This window comes from Pygocentrus nattereri, chromosome 15 (genome assembly GCF_015220715.1).
Source record: "Pygocentrus nattereri isolate fPygNat1 chromosome 15, fPygNat1.pri, whole genome shotgun sequence".
Taxonomy (NCBI): Eukaryota; Metazoa; Chordata; class Actinopteri; order Characiformes; family Serrasalmidae; genus Pygocentrus; species Pygocentrus nattereri.
The window spans coordinates 7,746,299-7,766,712 of NC_051225.1; the positions used below are offsets into that span (position 1 = coordinate 7,746,299).

At 38.9% G+C, this 20,414-nt stretch overlaps 1 protein-coding gene across 3 annotated transcripts; it reads left to right on the forward strand.

The window, feature by feature from the left end:
• Window positions 1-1,418: 1,418 nt before the first annotated feature.
• On the forward strand, window positions 1,419-16,440 carry tdrd5 (tudor domain containing 5). 3 transcript variants are annotated; one of them, XM_017701329.2, is made up of 18 exons: window positions 1,419-1,803; window positions 1,949-2,073; window positions 2,471-2,700; window positions 4,838-5,308; window positions 6,348-6,502; window positions 6,663-6,746; window positions 6,843-6,899; window positions 6,987-7,146; window positions 7,765-7,931; window positions 8,911-9,125; window positions 9,748-9,957; window positions 10,268-10,334; window positions 11,936-12,133; window positions 12,227-12,364; window positions 12,802-12,894; window positions 13,634-13,774; window positions 14,343-14,496; window positions 15,769-16,440. In XM_017701329.2, the coding sequence occupies exons 3-18, from the start codon at window positions 2,472-2,474 to the stop codon at window positions 15,948-15,950; spliced, it is 2,721 nt and encodes a 906-aa protein (XP_017556818.1). In that variant the 5' UTR covers window positions 1,419-1,803; window positions 1,949-2,073; window position 2,471; the 3' UTR covers window positions 15,951-16,440. The 3 variants fall into 3 exon arrangements, with proteins under 3 accessions (XP_017556818.1, XP_017556819.1, XP_017556820.1); XM_017701330.2 differs by lacking the exon at window positions 1,419-1,803 and having other exon boundaries at window positions 1,925-2,073; XM_017701331.2 differs by lacking the exons at window positions 1,419-1,803; window positions 1,949-2,073 and adding an exon at window positions 2,228-2,315.
• Window positions 16,441-20,414: the final 3,974 nt, after the last annotated feature.

A 20,414-nucleotide genomic window follows, 5' to 3' on the forward strand; every position in this document is an offset into this window, starting at 1 on the left:
ACACTTTTCTTTTTGCCCCCTGCAGAGTATATTAGTGTCTCGAACATAATATGTATTTTTATTATAACTGTTGTGAAATATTAGGATGAAACTCTGACATACTACTCAAAAACTATTTTATGAAAGCAAAGTGAATAGTAGTAAGTTAATTATTTCAAGATACTAAGCGATTATTTCAAGATACAAAAAAGTAGAAGTCCTTACTCTAGACCTCCACTTGAGTAAAAGTACAAAAGTATTTAATTATGACTTTAATGTCCTGTTATCATTTTTATAACCAGACTGGCTTCATGAACTCATTTCAGGTGAAAATCCTCCAGCGTCTCTCTTGGTAAACCAGTCTTTTAATAGAACGTTATTAATTAATGACGCTGACGTCTATTAAAATGATCATAAGCACAAAACACTGAAGGTAAACAGTTTCCATCAGGGAGAACCGAGTGGCTCTGAAATCACTTTTACACACAAGCAAAGTTTCAGTTTAAGATTACTTGTAAATTAGTTACAAGCTGAATAAAAACTGGCTTTAAACTCAGGATCACAAATAAGTTTTCCTTTACTGTACTGATCTGTAGGCCTCTGTTCATAAACATAAACTAACTGAAACTAATTTACTATAAAATGAAAGTGTTTGTATGAATTCAGAAAACAAGAAACACGCCAGTCACGACTGCATGTGTGGACATATTTCTATATTGTGGTCTATTTACACAAAGTTAGGTTAGTTCATCATTTAGGTCGACATACATGCTCCCAAATTTTTATGCTGCTGCACTGATGTTGAACCATGTGCTGCACTGGGTAGGTATGACCAACAGGTCAAATCAAGCTCAGAACAAAGTGACCACTGTGCCCTGATTGGTGCTCTTGCTTTGCACTTCTTTTGTTTTGACATGTTTTTATACACACAGAAACCAAAAGGAACGACAGATTTCACAAAATGTAGTGGAGTAAAAAGTGAGATATTTGAGTTTGAAATGTAGTGGAGTGAAAGAAAAAAGTCGCCCAAAAAGGAAATACTTAAGTAAAGTACAGATACACGAAAAAACTACTTAAGTACAGTAATGAATTACATTTACTTAGTTACTGTCCACCACTGATTTTCAATAAGTCATTATTCCCACATAGTAAGTCAATATTTTGAGCCAAAGTCATTATTTCAACACAATAAGTCAATGTTTTGATAAAATAAGTCACAATTTCAACACAGCAAGTCAGTATTGTGAGAAAAATAAGTCATTATTTCAAGATGCTAAGTCAAACTTTTGAGGAACTGCTCTTCTAAATGGACTTCCATAATTTTTTTTTATCTAGACTTCTTTTCTGGTCCTCATAAACATTGCACTTTCCCTCACCTCACCCCCATAAGGCAAAAGTCTTGGCACCCCGGTCTGCTGCATCACATGTGAAGGGAACGCGCCCACTCAGCAGAAGCGACCCTCAGTGTGAGGGCTGATGGAGGGCTTCTCTGTCATTAGTTCCTGAGAAAACAACCGCCCAAAATCTTTATTAAAAACGCAACAGCCAGCCAGACACCCACTTCCCTGAACCGTACACTCAGCTCACGGTGTTTTGGTGACCAGCAGGTTGTATTGCAGAAAATGTTCTTGGTCAAACGGCTTTTCCGTCCGAGCGCTGATGACGCTGCGCCTCTCACTGCAGCCGGACACATTTCTCAACCAAAAACCCCCTAAAAACCCGCTTTCTCGCTAACTTCGCATTATAAGAGTTCGAAACAAACACTTCAGATTTACAAACAGCAAAACCAGACGCTTACCCGACTTCCAGAAAGCGGTTTAAAAGGTATAAAATCTCAGAAGTCTATGCTAACCCACATGTTACTTAACGCCCGGCCGCAGGTTGCGTTTAGCTAGCTTAGCTTGTCGCATCTGCTGTTTGTTTATTTGAGTGAAACAGAGTCGGTTTGTTTTCTTGTTTTCACAAACAGGCGCTTGACTGTTTCTCAGTTGAATGAAAGCAGCTGGAAGAGTGAATTTGGAGCTGAAACCTGTAAGTTAGCTGTGCTAATGTGTTGACCAGGCCGCCTCCTGGGCCAGAGCTGGAAGCTAACAGGTGAGTCCTCGCCTGCTTCGGTCTTTGTGTTCCCTGCTGGAAGAAAACGCATCACATCACCTATAAAAAGCGTCTGTTGGTGAAATAGTCACTAATGGCATTTGGTGTTGGTATCACAGTGTTCGAGTTTAATGGTTTAACCTACCAGGTGTTCTGGGATTGACTCCAGATGCATTTGATGGGTTCCTAACGGGATCTAAATGTGTCCTCTGCCATTTACCTTTAGAAAGCAAAACCATCAGGTTTTAATCCTAATGGTTCTTTTTCTTTCCAGAAGTTTTTAAACATCACCGAATTCAAAAAACACTCAACAAATGTAATTTTCATGTTTGAGTAATGAATTGTGTTCTGACTGAATCACCTAAACCTGTCAGTTTTCTGGTCACTTTCTCTCCAGTATGACCCAGGATCAGCTCCTCTCTGCTCTGAAGAAGGATGTTCGCTCACTGCTCATTTCAGCCAAGCATGGCCTTGCTCCAGAGAAGCTCAGGAAGGACTACCAGAACATGCTGGGACACCCAATGCCCCTCAAGGTTCTGGGCTTCCGCAGTGTTTTGGACATGGCCAAAGAAATGCCTGATGTTGTGCGTTTGGACTATGCTCTCGACGGCAGCATAGTGTTGAAAGGTAAAGCTGGCCCTCAAGAAATGAGATATTACTAGAGCTGGGCAATGGCTGCATTTACTCTTATCCCGATAAATTACATTGCAGTATGTCACAGTATGCTTTTCTGAGCAGTCATTGGGCAGAAGGCCTTTTGGGTTCATAGATTCTGATAGTGTTTTTAAAATGGGTCACTACTTTTCTGTTCTAACTGATCAGATGTCAGAAAATCAAATGGTATGACACACCGTATGTAATAAAAAAAAGTTCCTGAAGTATCATGATATTGCATTTTGCCATGTCGCATACATCTAATACAATCTATCGGAAGGCAGCATGGTAAAATGCAGTATCATGATACTTCATGATACATACTTCTGGACTCAATCCCTAAAAAGATGTGATGTCTCGATCTGATGTTGAGAGTCGACCCTAAAGTTTTGACCTTGATTCCACACAATGACGTTCAATTTTGCCCACACGTTGTGTGATGTTTTCTGCTTTATACAAAAGTTAGTTCTGCTAATCAAGCTGATTAGAACGCTTCTCAACCAACCATGCTGTTATTTAGCCGCCATATCACAGGTTTTTCACAAACACTGTGTCGCTCTGCTGAGATGCCATTGCTAAGCAACGACTTTGAGAGGAGACGCTCAAGCTATTTGAACATTTGGGCAGTCATGGGCTGGAGGTTAGGGAACCAGCCTCGTGACCGGAAGGTCGCCGGTTCGATCCCCAGAGCCGACAGCACATGACTGAGGTGTCCTTGAGCAAGACACCTAACCCCCAACTGCTCCCCGGGCGCTGTGGATTGGGCTGCCCACTGCTCCGGGCAAGTGTGCTCACTGCCCCCTAGTGTGTGTGTGTGCTCACTAGAGTGTATGAGGTGTTTCACTTCACGGATGGCTTAAATGCGGAGATGGAATTTCCCTGTTGCGGGACTAATAAGGGTCATTTAATCTTAATTTTTCTTCTTGCTTTGCCACAAACAGAAATGGATACTTTGAAGATTGTATTGGACCGGTGTCTGACTTGTGTGTGATGTTATTTCTTGATAACACACTCCCTCCCGTGTTCTATTGCTTAAATGACTAGCCTGTCTAAAAAACATTGATAGTTCTGCTGTATTTTACTATAGCCAAAGTGGAAAACAGAGTACAGTATAATATTTCAAACTAAAATTTGATTATAATCAAGCAACATTGTTGGCACCAAAAAGTCTTCCGACCCGAAGGTGTTGAGTCAGGGATATGTTACCCCCAACCAACTGGCTAAGTTAATTTAACTACCCAGATTTCCTGTCAAATATAATAAATATTATAATCTTTTGTTCTTCTCTATATCTTGGTTTTGGCATCAAGATTATTGTTTGGAATCCATTCCTTAATTTCTGGAATCAGACAGCTCTAACAGTGAAAGTGAGGTCTGTATTCATGATGCCTCTCAGAGTAGGAGTACTGATCTAGGATCAGATTTCTTTCTCATTTACGATGACTTTGCTTACAGGAGCAGATCCTAGATCAGCTGTCAAACTCTGAAAATGATCATGAATACTGACCGTAGCCTTTAAAGGGGAATTCCACCAATTTTTCAAAATTTCAGAAGTTCCAGGTGGAAGTGACTACAGTGCAGATATAGCATAGTATTTACTATTCAGAAAAGGCCAGTGAATCTACCCCTGAATTCTGAGTTTTTATATGTAATGTTGATAATGGTAAAATACTGTTAAATCTGAAGAAATTAGTTTCCCTTGGGACTGTTTTGCCTAATGGTCTGCTACAATGATTTGATTAAAAAAAAAGTCACAGGCATCAGGCAACGCATCTGTCACTTGTTCGTAATGTATTTGTTTTATGTAGTATCCTGTAAGGGAGCGTTTGAAGCCATTTAAAACTTCAGATGTCTGGTTCCCATCACCACCTCTGCTCCCTTTGAAAGGAACATTTATCAAACCACTCTTGATATCTCAAATTCTAAATTTTAAATTAAAATTCAGTCCCTCATCTACAGTCTTGTTAGTCACATCATAAATTACCTAAGAGTTATAATTTTAAGATAGTAATGTCCAGAAACAGAAGTTTTTTTGTTTGTTTGTTCATTTGTTTTTTAAGTCCCCAATAAAAAATTTTAAACCTACTAAATTTTGAATTCTTGTTTCTAGCAATTGGAGATGAGACCACAAAAGGCATTGAAGAGCTTGTCTCCAAACAGCGTGACCACAGGCCTAAATCCTCCACTAAAAGAAGCTCAGTGGGCATTTTCCCATCCCGTTTCCCACAGCACCAGCACCCGTTCATCCTCCCTCGCCGTGGCCGTACCCCCCCTGCCCTGCCCGCTCAGCTGCGCACCCAGCTTCGGCAGCTGCTGTCCCATGGCCCCGTAGGGTTATCTGAGCTGGAGACACGGTACGCAGGCCGCTTCGGCAGGCCTCTCCAGGTCATGCATTATGGCTTCTTCTCCATTGCTGAGATGCTGGCTGCTGCCTCGGATTTAATCACAGTGAGGCAGACTCGGATGGGGTCGCAGCTGATCCTGAAGGCTGCCCTCACTCCCGTCAAGCAGATGCCCACTCTTGCTGCGGCTTTCTCAAAGAAGCCTGCAATGATATCAAGCTCCCCTACAAGACCACCAGGTGTGCTAATAAAACATTCTATGTCTGTTTATTTTATGTTAAAATAAATTATTTATGTTCCAGTAAGTTTCCCATCAGACATTTTAGGACTTTGGGGATTTTTAAAAAAAGGTTTAATCCAAATGAGTATTTCTTTATCAGTTTTCAATAACTTATTAACATATTGAAGACCACAGGTTTGTATAGAGCAAATTAGTATCATGATTTTTTGTGGTATTGCTGCTTTTGGGACAAGGCTTTCAGATTATTAAACCTTCTTTAGACGAAGAGTTTAAATATGCATTTAACATTCAGTTTGGAAAAAGAAAACTGTCAAATCATGTGGTGCATAATTTGATTCCCCCAATTTTTTTATTTTGATTTTGACCAATGTGTGTAGCAATTTCATAAGGTAAATAAAGTGAGGCAGGTAAGAGAACAGATGCTATATTTAAACTCTGCAGCTACACCAGTACCAAAATGTCATTGTGCTTAAAAGCCAGTTGCCTTTTACTCTCAATGTAGCACTTTAATTTCATGTTATTTAAATACGCAACTGTTTTTTCATTTAATATAATTTAAAAATGCCAGTTTGGCCCATGTAACTTCGGCTGTAAAAAGTACTGGAGTACTTGTTTCTTGTGTTCACTTAGACCATACAGTGTAAGAATTCGGTATTTAAATTAATGAATGAGTGAGTGAATTAAATACATAAATTAATTGGATATTAATGGTGTGTAGATTCTAAAAAGCAAGGTATCCTGGTCTTTAGAAGGTAGAGTTTATCTTACCTAAACCCCAGTTGCATGCAATGTGTTCTTCTGTATATATTTGAATGAATGCTTGAAAGTTTTTCAGTCTGATGAGGCGATATGATGGGACATGGTATAATAACACTTTTGCCTCATCAGTCACACATCATGGGCGTCCGTTACATATAATTTGAGCAGATAGCACAACGAGGCAACAGCGATACGTGTCCATCATAGAGGTGCACCATATGTGTTCATCATGTCTTTTGTTCACCATGCAAATTATTGCTTTTTCTTTGCACAAAAAGCTTTTCAAGAACAAGCAGTGCTCAGCAATGTAAAGACTGAACTGCAGGACAACCTTAATGTGGCTGCAGCTGTCAAAGTGCAGGAAGCTAAACCAGCCGGCATTATTCCAGAGCCCCTGCAGGATCAGCAGTCGTTTGAAAAGTCTGTTGCAAAGGTTTGTCAGATGGTTCTTTGGTTTATCATTGTATTTACTAAGAGGTTAGAATCTGCTGGTCTAGGATAGTTTTTGCTTTGTCGTAATAAATGCATAAACATCATAGAGCAGAACTCTTCCTGAAATGTGATGCGAGCCCTATTCTTTTATTCCGTTTTAGCTTGAGGAACAGTTCAAGCAGAGGATTCTTGAAAATGGGGATGCAGGTACAGTCAGCCAAGAGCTGAAAGATAAGCTTCGAAAGGTCAGTAGTATAGTATGTCACTGCAAAATGGACACTTGCTTTTGCTAATTTCTCTCAGTACTATAATAACTGTTGTTACGATGCATATGTTGTTAGGTTGTGGCAGGACACAGTCAGGGAATGTCCATCCACAACCTTCCTTTAGAATACAAGGTAATATCTTGTGCAACTGTTTGCTTATAAAATACCCACTTGTCATACAAAATGAACTCATTTTAATTTCTTATTTTCTCATTCAAGAAAATGTATGATGAGGACCTGCCTGTGGCCCAGTGTGGCTTTCTGAACGTGACTGAAATGGTTGGAGCCCTCAGTGACACGTTCTACCTACAGCCAGGACGAGAGGAGGGAGCAAAGCACTTACTCATCATGGAGCTCAAACATGATGATGCGCAACCAGGTTTTATGTCCACTACATGATTGACTTGGCCACGATTTACTGATCACAAAGTAAATTAAGCAACAGTTCATTTGTATGTAGCAGCTGAACTGAACATTGTCAGGCGTAATATTTTGGAAGCAAGTATGCACATTTGACATTAGAAAAGACTCGAATCCAACATCCAGTTCTCAAAGAAAATACTGGATCTAATATCAGAGGAAATGATAACAAATCCAGTCTGATTCTGTAACATATCTAAGATTGATTTCATTATATTTGGCCTGTGTAAGCATTATACAGTTAAAATACCTGAATATATTTGAACTGTAAGGGATGTGTTTGTGATAGTTTAACTGAAGATTAATTGTGTGATTAAAAATTTTTGACCATGGAACTATTACATGCTCATCTTCAATAAAGTGCTTTAGTTTTAAAGCTTAGTTTTTAAGGGAAAAACAATTATCTTAATAACTACATCAGCCAATACATAAGGTTTAGGTGTCCAAAAAAAGTGAGGCTGTGCTTGGGCTTCTACATAAAATAAATGGCATGCACACTATTATACAAGTATACACATTACATTATCCTCTCCTGGTGGCTCTGTACTGCAAATGAGCAGTGTTGTCTGTTTGCCAGCCTTGTCACAAAGTGACGAATGTCTGTCATCACTGAATCCTTCCAATGAGGGCTACTACTTCAGCTGCAGCAAGTCAGCCTGGGAGCAGGAGGACGAGGGAGGCGAGACCACCGAATCTTCAGAATCTGATACTGAGATCAGGATCATCAACAAGACCATCCATCAGGTTCTTTTTCATATTAAGCTCAATTCAGGCAATTAAGAGACTTTAATAGTTTGCTGTTCTTGTTGATTTTTAAAAGTATATCCAAAATTCAAAAACAGCTCACAGCTGTTCCAGCATTTATAATAATAATTATCTGTCTTACTCTATAGTCTAAACTCCAGTGCATTTTGAGAGATATTTTTCTGCAAGAAAATGTTAGTCTAAATATTGATAACAGCTTTTAATTTCTTCACGTGGTCATCTTAGATTAGGGGTTGGCAAACAAGGCCTAAAACACTACCACCACAGTCCAGTTTTTGCTTAAACCCAGCTCCCAACACAGAGCAATGGAGCAGAGGTGGGGAATTGTGCAGGGCTCAGTAATTTGCCTAATTAATCTGGTTGACTCATAATTTAATTAGCAAGTTTATTTTGGACATTAGAGAAATCACCAGTCTGTGATAGACTCTGGCCCTCAGTACCGAACTCTGGTATACAGCAAAAATGTGGACCAGGAGGGGCCTTGAGGACCAGCTTGGCAACCACTGTCTTAGACTGCATTCTTGCATATATTACTTTGTGCTGACTCACATTGCTGAAAGATGATTAATTTTTTTCTATCAAAATAGCACTTTGGTAACAATTTTCAAATTGCTTATGGCTTATGTAATTAACACAGTTGTCTTAAGTTTTAAGATGGGAAATTTGACTTTATAAGATGGAGCTTGTGAAGCACCTGTAGATAAATAATACCAGTTGAAAGCAACCAATAGACCGGTGTGCCTTGTGCATGAAAACAGAACCACAACTAACTGGCAAAAAATGGTGGCATTCAAGCATCAAGCCAGAAAAAGGATATTTTGGTGTTCTTGGCCAAAAAACAGGCCTTTATACATAATAATCACAATTTAAATTGCTAACACAATATCAGACAGAACAGTCACAGTTACATACTTCCCCACATCGTTCAGCCATAATTACTCAGGCTTGTTGTTTTCAGATGGTGGACATATTTCCAGTGACAATGCTGAGCTGTGGCTCAGGGGTTCCTCTGGATGCATTGCAGTGCCAGAAGCTGAAGCCTCCTACTCGCAGGAAAGACAGGGAGCTGGTGCCCGTCCTGGTGGAGAGGACGGAGTCACCCAGCCTCTTCTATGTCCGTATTGACGAGAACCAGGAGGCCAGGCCCCTGGAGAATATGATGATTGAAATGAGGTTATTTTTTTAGATTTTATATCGATGTGAAGTAATATTAATAAGTGCTTCTTAATGTTGCACACAAGGCAGGGGGTTATTAATGATTTTTACTATGAAGGTAACCTTCATTGGGTTGCTGAATTTGTGTAGTTATTTATTTTCAGTTTTTCTGACTGCACTGACTCTGCATTGATGAAATGTGCAGGCACAAGAATTGTAAGGAACATCACACAATATAGATGGAGCCATTTTTGGGGCTATAGGACCAACAGTGTTGTGGTTGCAACAGTCACAAACGACAGTGAGCACAGCATTTAGCTTTTATTGTGTTTGGGAGTGCACAATTACAGCTTCCTGTAATAGTTGCTTAACGAGGGATTGTAAGCTAACAGGGATGGAAAGGTCTAAGTATATAAGAAGGCTTGCCTGTTCTATCATGTAGGTTTTACAGACATCTTGTTAATTGTCTTGAAAGCTCCTCTGTGATCATAGTCCTTTCTCTCACAACCAGACACCTCAAGTTTCCCAAAAGTGTACAAAGGTTATCACAATACAATAGAATGAGTCTGACTTTGAAGTTACCTTTTAGGAAGCAGGACTTGGTTTTGGTTCAATTGTGAGATTGTGTGTTGTTTTGTAGGAGCTGTTACACCTGCCCAGAGGTAACTGAGCGGTACCGGCTCCCAGATGTGTATGTTCGGCCTGGCCAGGTGTGCTGTGTGGCTCCCAGAGACATGTGGTTCTACCGTGTGGTCATCCACCAGGTTCTCAGTACCACTGAGGTGGAGGTATACTATGTGGACTTTGGAGACCTCACTACCGTCAGTAGAAACAGCCTCCGGTTTCTCAAGTAAGTTCTTCATACACTACAGTGACCCCTTACCTTTATTAGAAATTGAACAGTTCATTTGTCTTGAATATACAATGTGTTGTTAGATATGAATCACCTAATGGAACTAGTAACTCACTACATAACTGACTTATTGATGATTAGCAGTCAAATAGCTTTTGATGCTTCATAAGAAGTTTTTCGCATCACTGACATTGTACATCCTTGTTGTTTCTGTACACTGGCTGTAATGCGTTTCAAAAATATGTTTACCCTTTAAAACATCGCACTATGTATTTTTTTTCCCCCCTCATTTTTTACTTTTCTGCAGGTCATGCTATGCTGAGCTTCCAGCACAAGCTGTTCCATCTGTACTTGCTGGAGTAAAGCCAATAAAGGTAGAGTAAGCTGCCTTCTTTACCTATCTAAGCATTTGTCAGTTTGGAGTAGAGCCCCAAGGCCGTCATATGCTAGCAGTCATTTCATGGTGGATACATCTACTTCTTCTTCCAACATACAATTATCTGAGAGCTGTGAAGAGGCGGTTTAGTGCTGTCTTCTTTTGCACTGCATGGCCAATTACTGTCATTCTTCTTTGTTCCACTGTGAAATTGCTTGATACTATGTTATTGCGTTCATAAAGGCTGATTCTGTGGCTGAGAGCAGGTGCTTGTTCAGCACAAGTTACTGCAGATCTTTAAGGCATCAACAAACGCTTCATTCTGTTCAAGCAGTGCCTTGTGAAAAGTGTTAATATGCAGTTAAGACAAAATCAAGACAGAAGCGAGAATTACCATGCACAATAAAAAAACACTGTAACATGTAAAAAAAATCATTGCCTGTAGTAATAAAATGACACACACATGATACAAATTCATGATATTTAGGCAAAAGTGATTTTCCAAAGATGGTATTTGTCCCCCACCTTTATAACTGGCTCAACTTTGGACCATACTTATAAGGGCCCATATCCATAAGCAGTGACTATTACATGACCATTTTCCAGCCTCACTTAATCCCTCAAAATTAAACTGGCTGTTTTTGTTTCTGTGCCCTTAAAGACTTGAATATTTAAATGATCTCTGTCCTGACTGGTTGATCTGCATTATGCCTCACAATACAGTCCAGGTTATAACACTCGTTCTAAAACAACTGGAGTTGCAAAGTTGGAATAAAAGGCAGTTATAAGTTTTCATAACAAAAACGGTGAGTTTAAAACAGACAGCTTTTGTGTCTTAGCTTACATGTATGGGCTGATGAGTAGATAGAATGTCCTGAAGCTTTATCAGTGTTTACTACATGTAACCTGGAAATAAACAATACATTTTAGAACTTTAAAAAATTGAAATCAAAGAAAAGTTATGACAAGAAAAAAAAACAAATATTGGACAAGATTCAACACCATTGTTGGGACACTGTTTGAAGTTTGAAGGTGTATTTGATCTCAGAGGCTTCTTTCTTGATGTGTGGGGTCCAGCTAAAGTGCACATGGTCATTAAAGCAGAAGGGGGACTTATAAAATACTAAGAAATTCTAAAAATAACATATTTCAAAGATTTTACTTTTCACTTAAACTGTTATACTGATGATAATTTAAATTTGTAATGAAAAACCTTTAAATTAGAAAAGAATGCACAATTGAAGCATTTTCAGTGGTGCTTTGGTCTTTTGGACCCCATGGTATATACTGGACATGAAATCTTCTGGAGGTGGGACATGTCACGGAATCAAATGACTGGCTTGTGTGCTTATTTTTATTTTCTCAAAAATATACATAAATAAAGATTATTTAAAAAATGAAAATATATACCTTAATAAAGATTCATAGCACAGTATCTACCAATACATTAATTCATCATTAATGGGCTTTGCTGGCAGCATCAAAAGTGTCAAAACCTCACCTGAACAGCCTATAGATCTATATCATTTGTGCAGATTGGTTTTCAAAATGTCTGCTCAAAGCTTCAGTCTCTAATTTGTCAGTTTGTGTTCATCACAGGGCACTTGGACTAAGGATGCCACCAATACTTTCCAGAAGCTGTGCTGTGAGCACACCCTAGTGGCTGCAGTCCACAGCTACGTGGAGGACTTCCTACTGCTCTTCCTGTGCGACACCCACACTGAAGAGGACATCTACATACACAGGGCACTTCAGGCTGAGGGCCATGCTATAGCCTGCTCTCCTGCTAGCACACCGGTCAAAGATCCGTCTTTCTCTTTACTTATTCCCAGCCTGCTTCTGTTATGTATGTCCTAATGTCTTTTTGTATTTTGTTTGGTTTTTTTTTAGGTGTTAGCACAGTTCAACCCCATAACCCTTTACCTCGGAGATGGCCAGCTGGAGGAAATAAAAGAACATTTCACTCCCTCCCTGGGCAACACAAATGGACAAAACATAAATGATCGGCCTCAGCAAGCTCCTTCCACTGTATGCAGTCAAATTTATCTGGTAGTTTATTGTAACTACCCACACTTACAGTCTTTAGTGTCTCAGGGAAGAAACAGTGGTGCCTGTACTGGGCAGCATGCCGATTTGCCCTCAGCTTTCTGTAAATTACTCTGGTCCTCAGGACCAGCATACACAGCCAAGCTCTTTCTGCTGAGACGGTAAAGTGGGGAATTACAGGGAACCGCTATTTGACAGCGGTCATGAAGCTGGGTTTTTAGGGTCCATACATCACCTGTCGCCTGAATGTCCACTGCACTTTTTCAGAGTGTCTCTGGGTTGTATCGATTTGTTCTCAAAAAGGAATTATGAACTGTATTTGTTGATGTTTAATTAGCATACCACTGTCTGATCAATAGGGTGCCTTTGTGCTATTTGCTATTTCATTTACATAGTGAATATGAATGTGTCCCTCTCAGGTTTTGACAGATGGTGTAGAGAATCAGCAGCCCGGCAAAGATACAGAGGATCTTCCGGAACTTCCTGAGCTGGAATTCATTAATGTGGCTCAGGTGGGGTTTTAAACATCATTACTTCTACAGCCACATTTTCAAAAACAAAACAATTGGGATGTTGTGCAAAATGTAAATAAAAATGCAATGATGAATGACAAATAATTTAAAACCTATGTTTAATTAAAATTGTACATAGACAACATCAGATGTTGAAACTAAGAAACTAAACTATTGTTTTTTGTAAAATATATGCCCATTTTGAATTTGATGCTACCAACATGTTCCAAAAATGTTGGGACGGGGGAAACAAATGGATGGATCAACATTTGTAATTTTTTGGAAATCTTGGACACTGTCCCCTCCCCCTAAAGACCACCCAGCTTGTTATCAGTGCACAGTTCAATGTAGTGGTGTGTTAGTGCACATGGCATGGGTGACATGTGGGTGATATGCTGCCATCCAGGCGACGTCTTTTTTAGGGAATGTCTTGATTATTTCAGTAAGACGATATCAGACCACATTCTTCACGTATTAGAACAACATTGATCCGTGTTAAGAGTCCGGGTGCCTGCAGTCCAGACCTGTCACCACTGATGACATTTAAAGAGTTATGAAATGAAAAATATGGTAAAGGACACCCCATCTTTGTTGTCTTTATAGTATTGTCCTTTAAAAAATATAGATTGTGATTTTCACATTATGGCATACTATTTTTATTTGCAATCCTAACTTTTTTAGAAATGGGGTTGTACATGTGCTGACTTATCAAGCTTATGTAACATTCCCTCCAATCCAGGGTGAAAAGGCAAACCCATTTGGAGCATTGCTGACTAAAGACCCAGCCTGCTTTAATAACTGGGACCCAGGGTGGACTGACAAAAGCAGTACAGATGATGAGTCCAAACTGGTTCTGAGCTGCCAAGAGGACACTGCCAATGTAAGAACGTTCTGCTTCTCCAGAACAATCCACTGACTGCAACTGGTGATGTACTATATAGTCAAATTGGGTTCATTCTGATTTGAGATGTAGCCCATTTGTTGTGTAGCCCATATTCCTTCTTCAGCTGCTCAACACAGCAACTTCTGTTCAGTCCTGGGTGCCTCTCACACTAAAAGTGGGAGCTGTGCCGTTTGTGTATAATTAATCTCAGCTCATTGTCACTCATTATAATCCATGTTCCCAGGAGACAAAGCTGCCATCAGTTATTTGTTAATTAGATGAAAATGCTAATTATCCTCTCCACAAAAGCCTGTCTTCTGAATCAGAAAAAAAAACTTTGCGAAGAAAGACAAGTTTAATAGGTGAGGATAGATGAGAACCAAAAGCTTAAAATCAGGTAATCAGTGATACGTTGCTGTCTCTTGCTGAGTAGCTCATAGGCAATGAAGTAGTAGAAATGTTTTGACTATGGATGAAGATATGGTGACATTACTTAAACTTAACTTTGTGTCTTTAAGTTTCTGACATGCGTGCGTGATGCAAACTTTCTTGTTTTGGTGTGTAGACTGTGTTGCTCTCGTCTGCTCCATCTGTCAAACTGACCTCGGAACCACAGCCATCTTGTGGGGACACTACTCAAGCCCAGCCAACTGCTTCTACCCTGCGGACCCTCAGCTTCCACACTCCAGGCCTGATCCACAGCTGCAGAGGCCACATGGGTAGAACATGCCACAGCATCACTCCAGACTCACTGTTCTAGTTTGTACTATAGATGGGGATGGGCAATATGACAGTATATCTGTTATCTTGATGAATTACATCTTGTACTTGAGTACATCTAAGACACTGAACAAATGGCAGTTATGTAGAGCAACAACCAGTGATAGTAACTGCATAGTAACAGTAGTTTGCCTTTCTTACTTCAATAATTTATTTTTGCCAATTTATTTTTTCTCCTGTTTCGTAGATAGTTCTTTTGCCAAACCTAATGGTTGTTCCACCTTTTTTTTTTTTTTTTAAAAGATGACACTGCTGTTTTGCTAGTGTGTTCATATCCATTTCAACAGAGAAACTGAATATTGCGAGACATCATGTATGCTCAAATTGTTTTGAAGTATAGTTGTTTTGTCTTTTTAGTGGTGTCGTCATTAATGCATTTTCCCTGGCAGACCCTTCAAACCTTTCATAGTTCCAACCTTAAGTCCAGCTTTGTTGATAAAACCGAAGTAAATTCCATTTACTGCCATACGTGAGTAGAAAACTGAAAAACGTCTGAAAAAGCAAAGTGCAGCACTGGTGCCAGTAATATCAGTAACGTTAGCATTGGAGGACACCCACAGCAGCCCCACCTACACACCTTTTGTGTGTAATTAGTGTTTTGGTTCTAATGAATGTGAACCCTGCATTCCTATGATGAAAATAATGTTATTGAATTACTCAAAGTAGTAAACACATTTGTGATCCTTATTATTTCCATTCATATAGCTATAACAATATGCATTGGTTTCATTTGATGAAAAATATTTCTTTAGGGTTCTTTAGCAAATACGACAAGTGTCCTCAACTGAACTATACAAAATAACATGATTAATCAATTATTTTAATCATTTGGCTGCCCTAATTTTTCATCTCGCCCACCCTTAGTTGTAGATTTTATTTTTTTTTAACAGTTGGCTTTTCTAATTTCTAATTAGACTTTGTCAACTGGTTAGAAACCTAAACATTAGATCTAGAAGATTTGTTCAGGTTAGTTCAGAAAACCATTTTTGCTTCAGTATCCAGTTGAGAATGGTTTTCCATTTAATGGCTTTTATCCGTTTACATCAATATGGAATGTCCATGTACACTGATATTGAAATCCTCTAGTTGGCTTTTTTTTTTTTTTTTTTTTTTTTTTTTTTTTTTTTTTTAAATAATAATAGATGTTGTGCTTGTATTGCATATAACTCCCACAGCCTTCTCTTATTTATTTATATTTATTTTTTGTCCAGACATGTCTGCTGAAATATTCCACTCACCACTCTCCAGCCTTATATACCCGGCATTTAACACTGGAAGTCTGGATCCTGATGCCCTCTTCCTTCGCCACGCCAGCCCTCTAGCTCTGTGCCCAGCTGCCCGCATGGCAGCCGGATCCAGCCTCCTCCACTGGTACCCGCACAAACGGGCCTGAACAAACCCCTTCCTCAACTCACATACACACATAATGGCCTGAACCAGCATTAGAAACTACCGTAATGAATGCAGAATTAATGCTGAGAGCTTCATTTTCAGTGTTTTGTATTACATTGAATATAGTTTTACATGTTACATTTTTATATGTTAACATTTAAAAAACGACCCACGTGAGATGTAGTAAGCAAATTATGAAACAATATCTAAAGGGAAACATAATATTGTTTGGGGCTAACTAAATTATTTTTAACTAATGATGGCCCTCAAAATACATTGTTTGGTTTATTTTTCTTGTTGTCTTTTGTATGTTATTATTACTGTTTTATCAGTGAAAATTCTACCTTGAGGGTCTTCTGTGTTCTGTCATAAGCCTAAATATTCATACCCTTTTTTATACATTTTTCTGTCTCCAGTAAAGTTGCTTGTTCATTGTTTTGCATCTTTATCAATATGATTGTTCCTGGAGTATATTAAAAAAAGGCAATGTACTAAGATGAACATTTATTTTTGTGGGTATAACATTAAAGCCCTCAGATTTAATTACAAAAGTTGTTGGGGGATTTTTTTTTTTTTTTGCTTTCTTTTGGTCAGTGTGGGATACTTTTTAACTTGTTTTAGTTTATTTATTTTGTTCCCCTTCACTCTTAAGAGATGGTTATTTGAGGGTTCTTTAATAAAGACTGTGGTTCTACAGGACCATGAAAATGAAAGCTTAAAAGATTCTTCGCATTATGAAAGCGTTCTTCAGATTGAGGGAGAATGTGCTGTAGATGGTTCTATATATATACCTTTTTTTTCCTTGTATAGTACCAAAAAGCTTATTCTGTTGTTACTTTTAAGCATGTATATGGTTCTTTGAGTGTTCATGGGTTTGTATAGAACCATTGCCTTTTAAAAAGATGGTTCTTCAAGTGTTCTTTAGTAAAGTGTTGTTTTGTCAGTTTAACTGCAGGAAAATTGGAAAACCACAGATAATTCAGCATTGTAGATTTTTTGGGACTAGTGAGTAATTGCTTTACTGGACTTTCAACATGGGCAGTGGACAGTTGAATAGTGAAATTAGAGTTGCAAAATATGGACTACTATTAAAATACTGCTATTGTGATGTCACAGTGTTATTGTGATACATCTTGCATTACATTAAAAATGCATTGGTTGGAGCTCTCAACTGGTATAACCATCTATTGGCAGGTGACAGAGTTTGACCCCTGGCATTGCCACAGCTTTATCTTCATGGTAGAAACATTTGAATGGGAAACTAAACTGGGTGGAAAATTAGGTGGAAATTACAAATAAAATAAAGTGTGGGTCAGTCACTGGTGCACACTTAAAAAAGATGGTTCTTCTAGAGTTCATGTGGAACCATGAACGCTTAAAGAACCCTTTGCATGATTAAAGGGGTTTTTTGTATCATGACATGGTTATTCGTCTGCATGGTGAAAAGGTTCTTCAGCTAAATGGAGAACGTTCTCTAGATGGTTCTATATAGCACCTTTTTAAAAAGGGTTCTTTTATTGTTACAAGCTTGGTGTCATAACATTCAAAGAACCCTTTTCAGAAAGGTTTTGTATAGAACTGTCTACAGCACATTCTCCATTAATTTGAAGAATAACCATGTAATGATGCAAAAAACAAATCATGCAGAGTTCTTTGAGCGTTCATGGTTCTTTATTGAGCCATTTTCTTCACTAAAGAACCAGTGAAGAACCATTTTGACCAGTTATGTACAGATACTTGTTCCCTTCTGATACGATTGCTGACCCCCAAGTATCTGCCACTATAACAATATAATTATATAACAATATAATAATAACAATCCTAACTCTTATCAAACCTGACTGCTCAGCAAGTGCCTATAAATCCTGATATTTATACCATGGCAATTTTTAAATATTGAAATAATCGCAGTGTTCTGTCACACAGTTATATATATTGTATAACCCTGGTTGAGTCTGCCGCTTCTTACAGTGTGTTTGTCTAAAGTCAGTCAGCCTATGAGAAGATGAGTAGACACGGTGTAGATGTGTAGTGGGACTTGCTGAGTGCTGTGTAGATGTGGCTTTGCAGCTCCAGGCTGGGAAAGCCAGCTGGCAGTGACTCCGTGTGACCTGGCTCTGGCCTCGTTGGCCTTGCTGCCCTGCAGCTCTGAGTGCTGATCCCTGTCAGCACGGAGTGTGTTCATCATATAGCAGCCTTTCTGGCTCTGCAAACACACTACCCTCCCCTGCGGAAACGCTCGTCAACCTCCTCACTTCAACAGCTCTGCTGTTTCTTGAGCTACTCTACTCGTCCTGTGTCATAACTGATGTGTGTCAACAGAACTGCAGATTATTCAACAAGCAAACGAATAGAATTGCATTAAAGAGAATAAAGTGATGAATAAAACTCCAAGAATGCCACTGATGTGCAAAATGCTCATCCAGCGTGCTGCTTCTTCACAGGCTTTCGATGTGGCCGCCCTGAGCCTCGGGGCCTGTGTTCATTAACCATGTCTTTATGAGCTTTGGTAGCCATAATGTATCCCTCATCTGCCTCCTCCTACCCTTGTATCTGTGATAGTCACCTTGACACAGTGTTCACTGTGGGAGGACCACTGCTCTGCTGAGCACCAGGGGAATATTAAATTACCCAAACAGTATGTCATTAATCCAGCTGCATCCATAACTCCATATTTGAGGCAGGCAAACAGTTCAGACGAAGGATCTGGTCAGCAACCTTAGCCTTAGATACCGGGCGCCTTGCTGTGCTGCATCTCCCTCATTTAGCCAATTATTGTGTTAATGGGGGTTTAATGGATTTAGATGCCATTCTTCATGAGAAAAATCGTGAAACATGGTGTCTGGGTGGGAGAGTAAAACCACAGTATTGATATTTTAGATCAATAGTGAATTACCAGTATTTGTGGTCTTAAGCAATTGAAAAGATGTAAGCCACAACACTTATCCTATAACCTCGGGAAAGGGATTCAAAGTGGGCTTAGAGTGCAAGAAAGCCTTAAAGGAAAATTCCACTTTTTTTTTTATTTTTATTTTTTTTTTTTTACATTTTTGCAGGATTCAGTTGTTGAGATATAAGCGAAGACATTCACAGTGCTTTGAAAAAATGTTTTGGGTCAGTGTCTCAGTCATTGGGCAGCATGACCTTGTCATGTAATATGTTTATGTGCAGTAAATTTTAGAGGGTTTAAAGTTTTTCAGACACATACTTCTGAGCACCACCACTGTGAACAATTGCTTTCTCTAGAATGGAGCATTTCACACCAAACCACTCTGATTTTATTAACTTGTAATCCATTTAATTTCGTGAAAATTTGGTGTAATTCCCCTTTAAATGGTCATATAGCTGAATCAGTTCGGTGGAAGGATCTTTAGTAAAGAAAATGGTTCCATGTAGAACCATGAACAAAGAACCCGTTGCGTGATTAACGAGTTCTTTGCCTCAGGAAAGAGCCCTTTTGAAAAGGGTTCTATATAGCACCATGCAGAACCCTTTAATCATGCAAAGGATTCAGTGAGTGTTTCTGGTTCTGTGTTTTCTTTACTAAAGAAATTGTGAACTAAAGAGTTCACAGTTTTCTTGGGTCATGTTATACATTTGAAGTAATTCTCTTCATCCCTTTGAATTATACATGCTATATTTGTTAATATGCCTTTAAACCTGATATATGTTCTGATTGGCTGGCTTATAAGTATCCTTGTAAAAAAAAACAAAAAAACCCTGATAACAAATGTTTGTGCAATAGGCTGAATGATGTCACAACCACAGTGATTTCAAAATAGAATGTTTTTGCAGTTTTGTTTCCGTAAATGGACTCTGGTCTTTAAAGTGAATAGATTTTGAAACATTTATTTTAAAAAAAAATTTAACTTTTGTTTTTTCTGTGATATGGACCCTTTAAGAGAACGCCTTAAAACTGGCCCTAGGTCAGAATTAATGAACTGGCCCCTAATGAATCTTATAGAACAAGAATGAATCAGTATCACTGACTCATGACCTGAATGGCACTGTTATTAGTGCCATTACAGTGTGGTGTGGTGTGTAGTGTATAGATCAGATAAAAGCTCACTGCTGCATAGACAATCACATTAGCCAAAGAGGCCTTCTGGCTGCCAGGATGTTCCTGGTTGCTGTGGAGATCTGTTGCTGCTACAACGTCTCAATTTTAACTGTGTTCTTAAGTATTTCTAACTGATATATGGAGATACCAAGACTTCAAACTTAATTCTGAGCACATAAGATGTGGGGAAATCCAGGCTCAAAGAGGAATCCCACCAAACTTTCAAATATTTTGTCAGATTAAAAGTTAAAGTGGAGTTCAACCAATTCTTCAACATTTCTGCATATTTCAGTGGTTAAAATGTAAACAAAGACTTGGATTTCCTTACAGTGATGGTGGTAGGAACCAGGGCTCACAATGTCTACAGCACAAATGTAGCCATTTCATTTACTATCCAGAACCACC

Bases quoted from the DNA above. Each gene is read 5' to 3' on its own strand.
- tdrd5 (XM_017701329.2), top strand. From the start codon at position 2,472: ATGACCCAGGATCAGCTCCTCTCTGCTCTGAAGAAGGATGTTCGCTCA. The intron at 6,503-6,662 runs GTTTGTCAGATG...ATTCCGTTTTAG, and splicing joins TTGAAAAGTCTGTTGCAAAG to CTTGAGGAACAGTTCAAGCA. The intron at 9,126-9,747 runs GTTATTTTTTTA...GTTGTTTTGTAG, and splicing joins AATATGATGATTGAAATGAG to GAGCTGTTACACCTGCCCAG.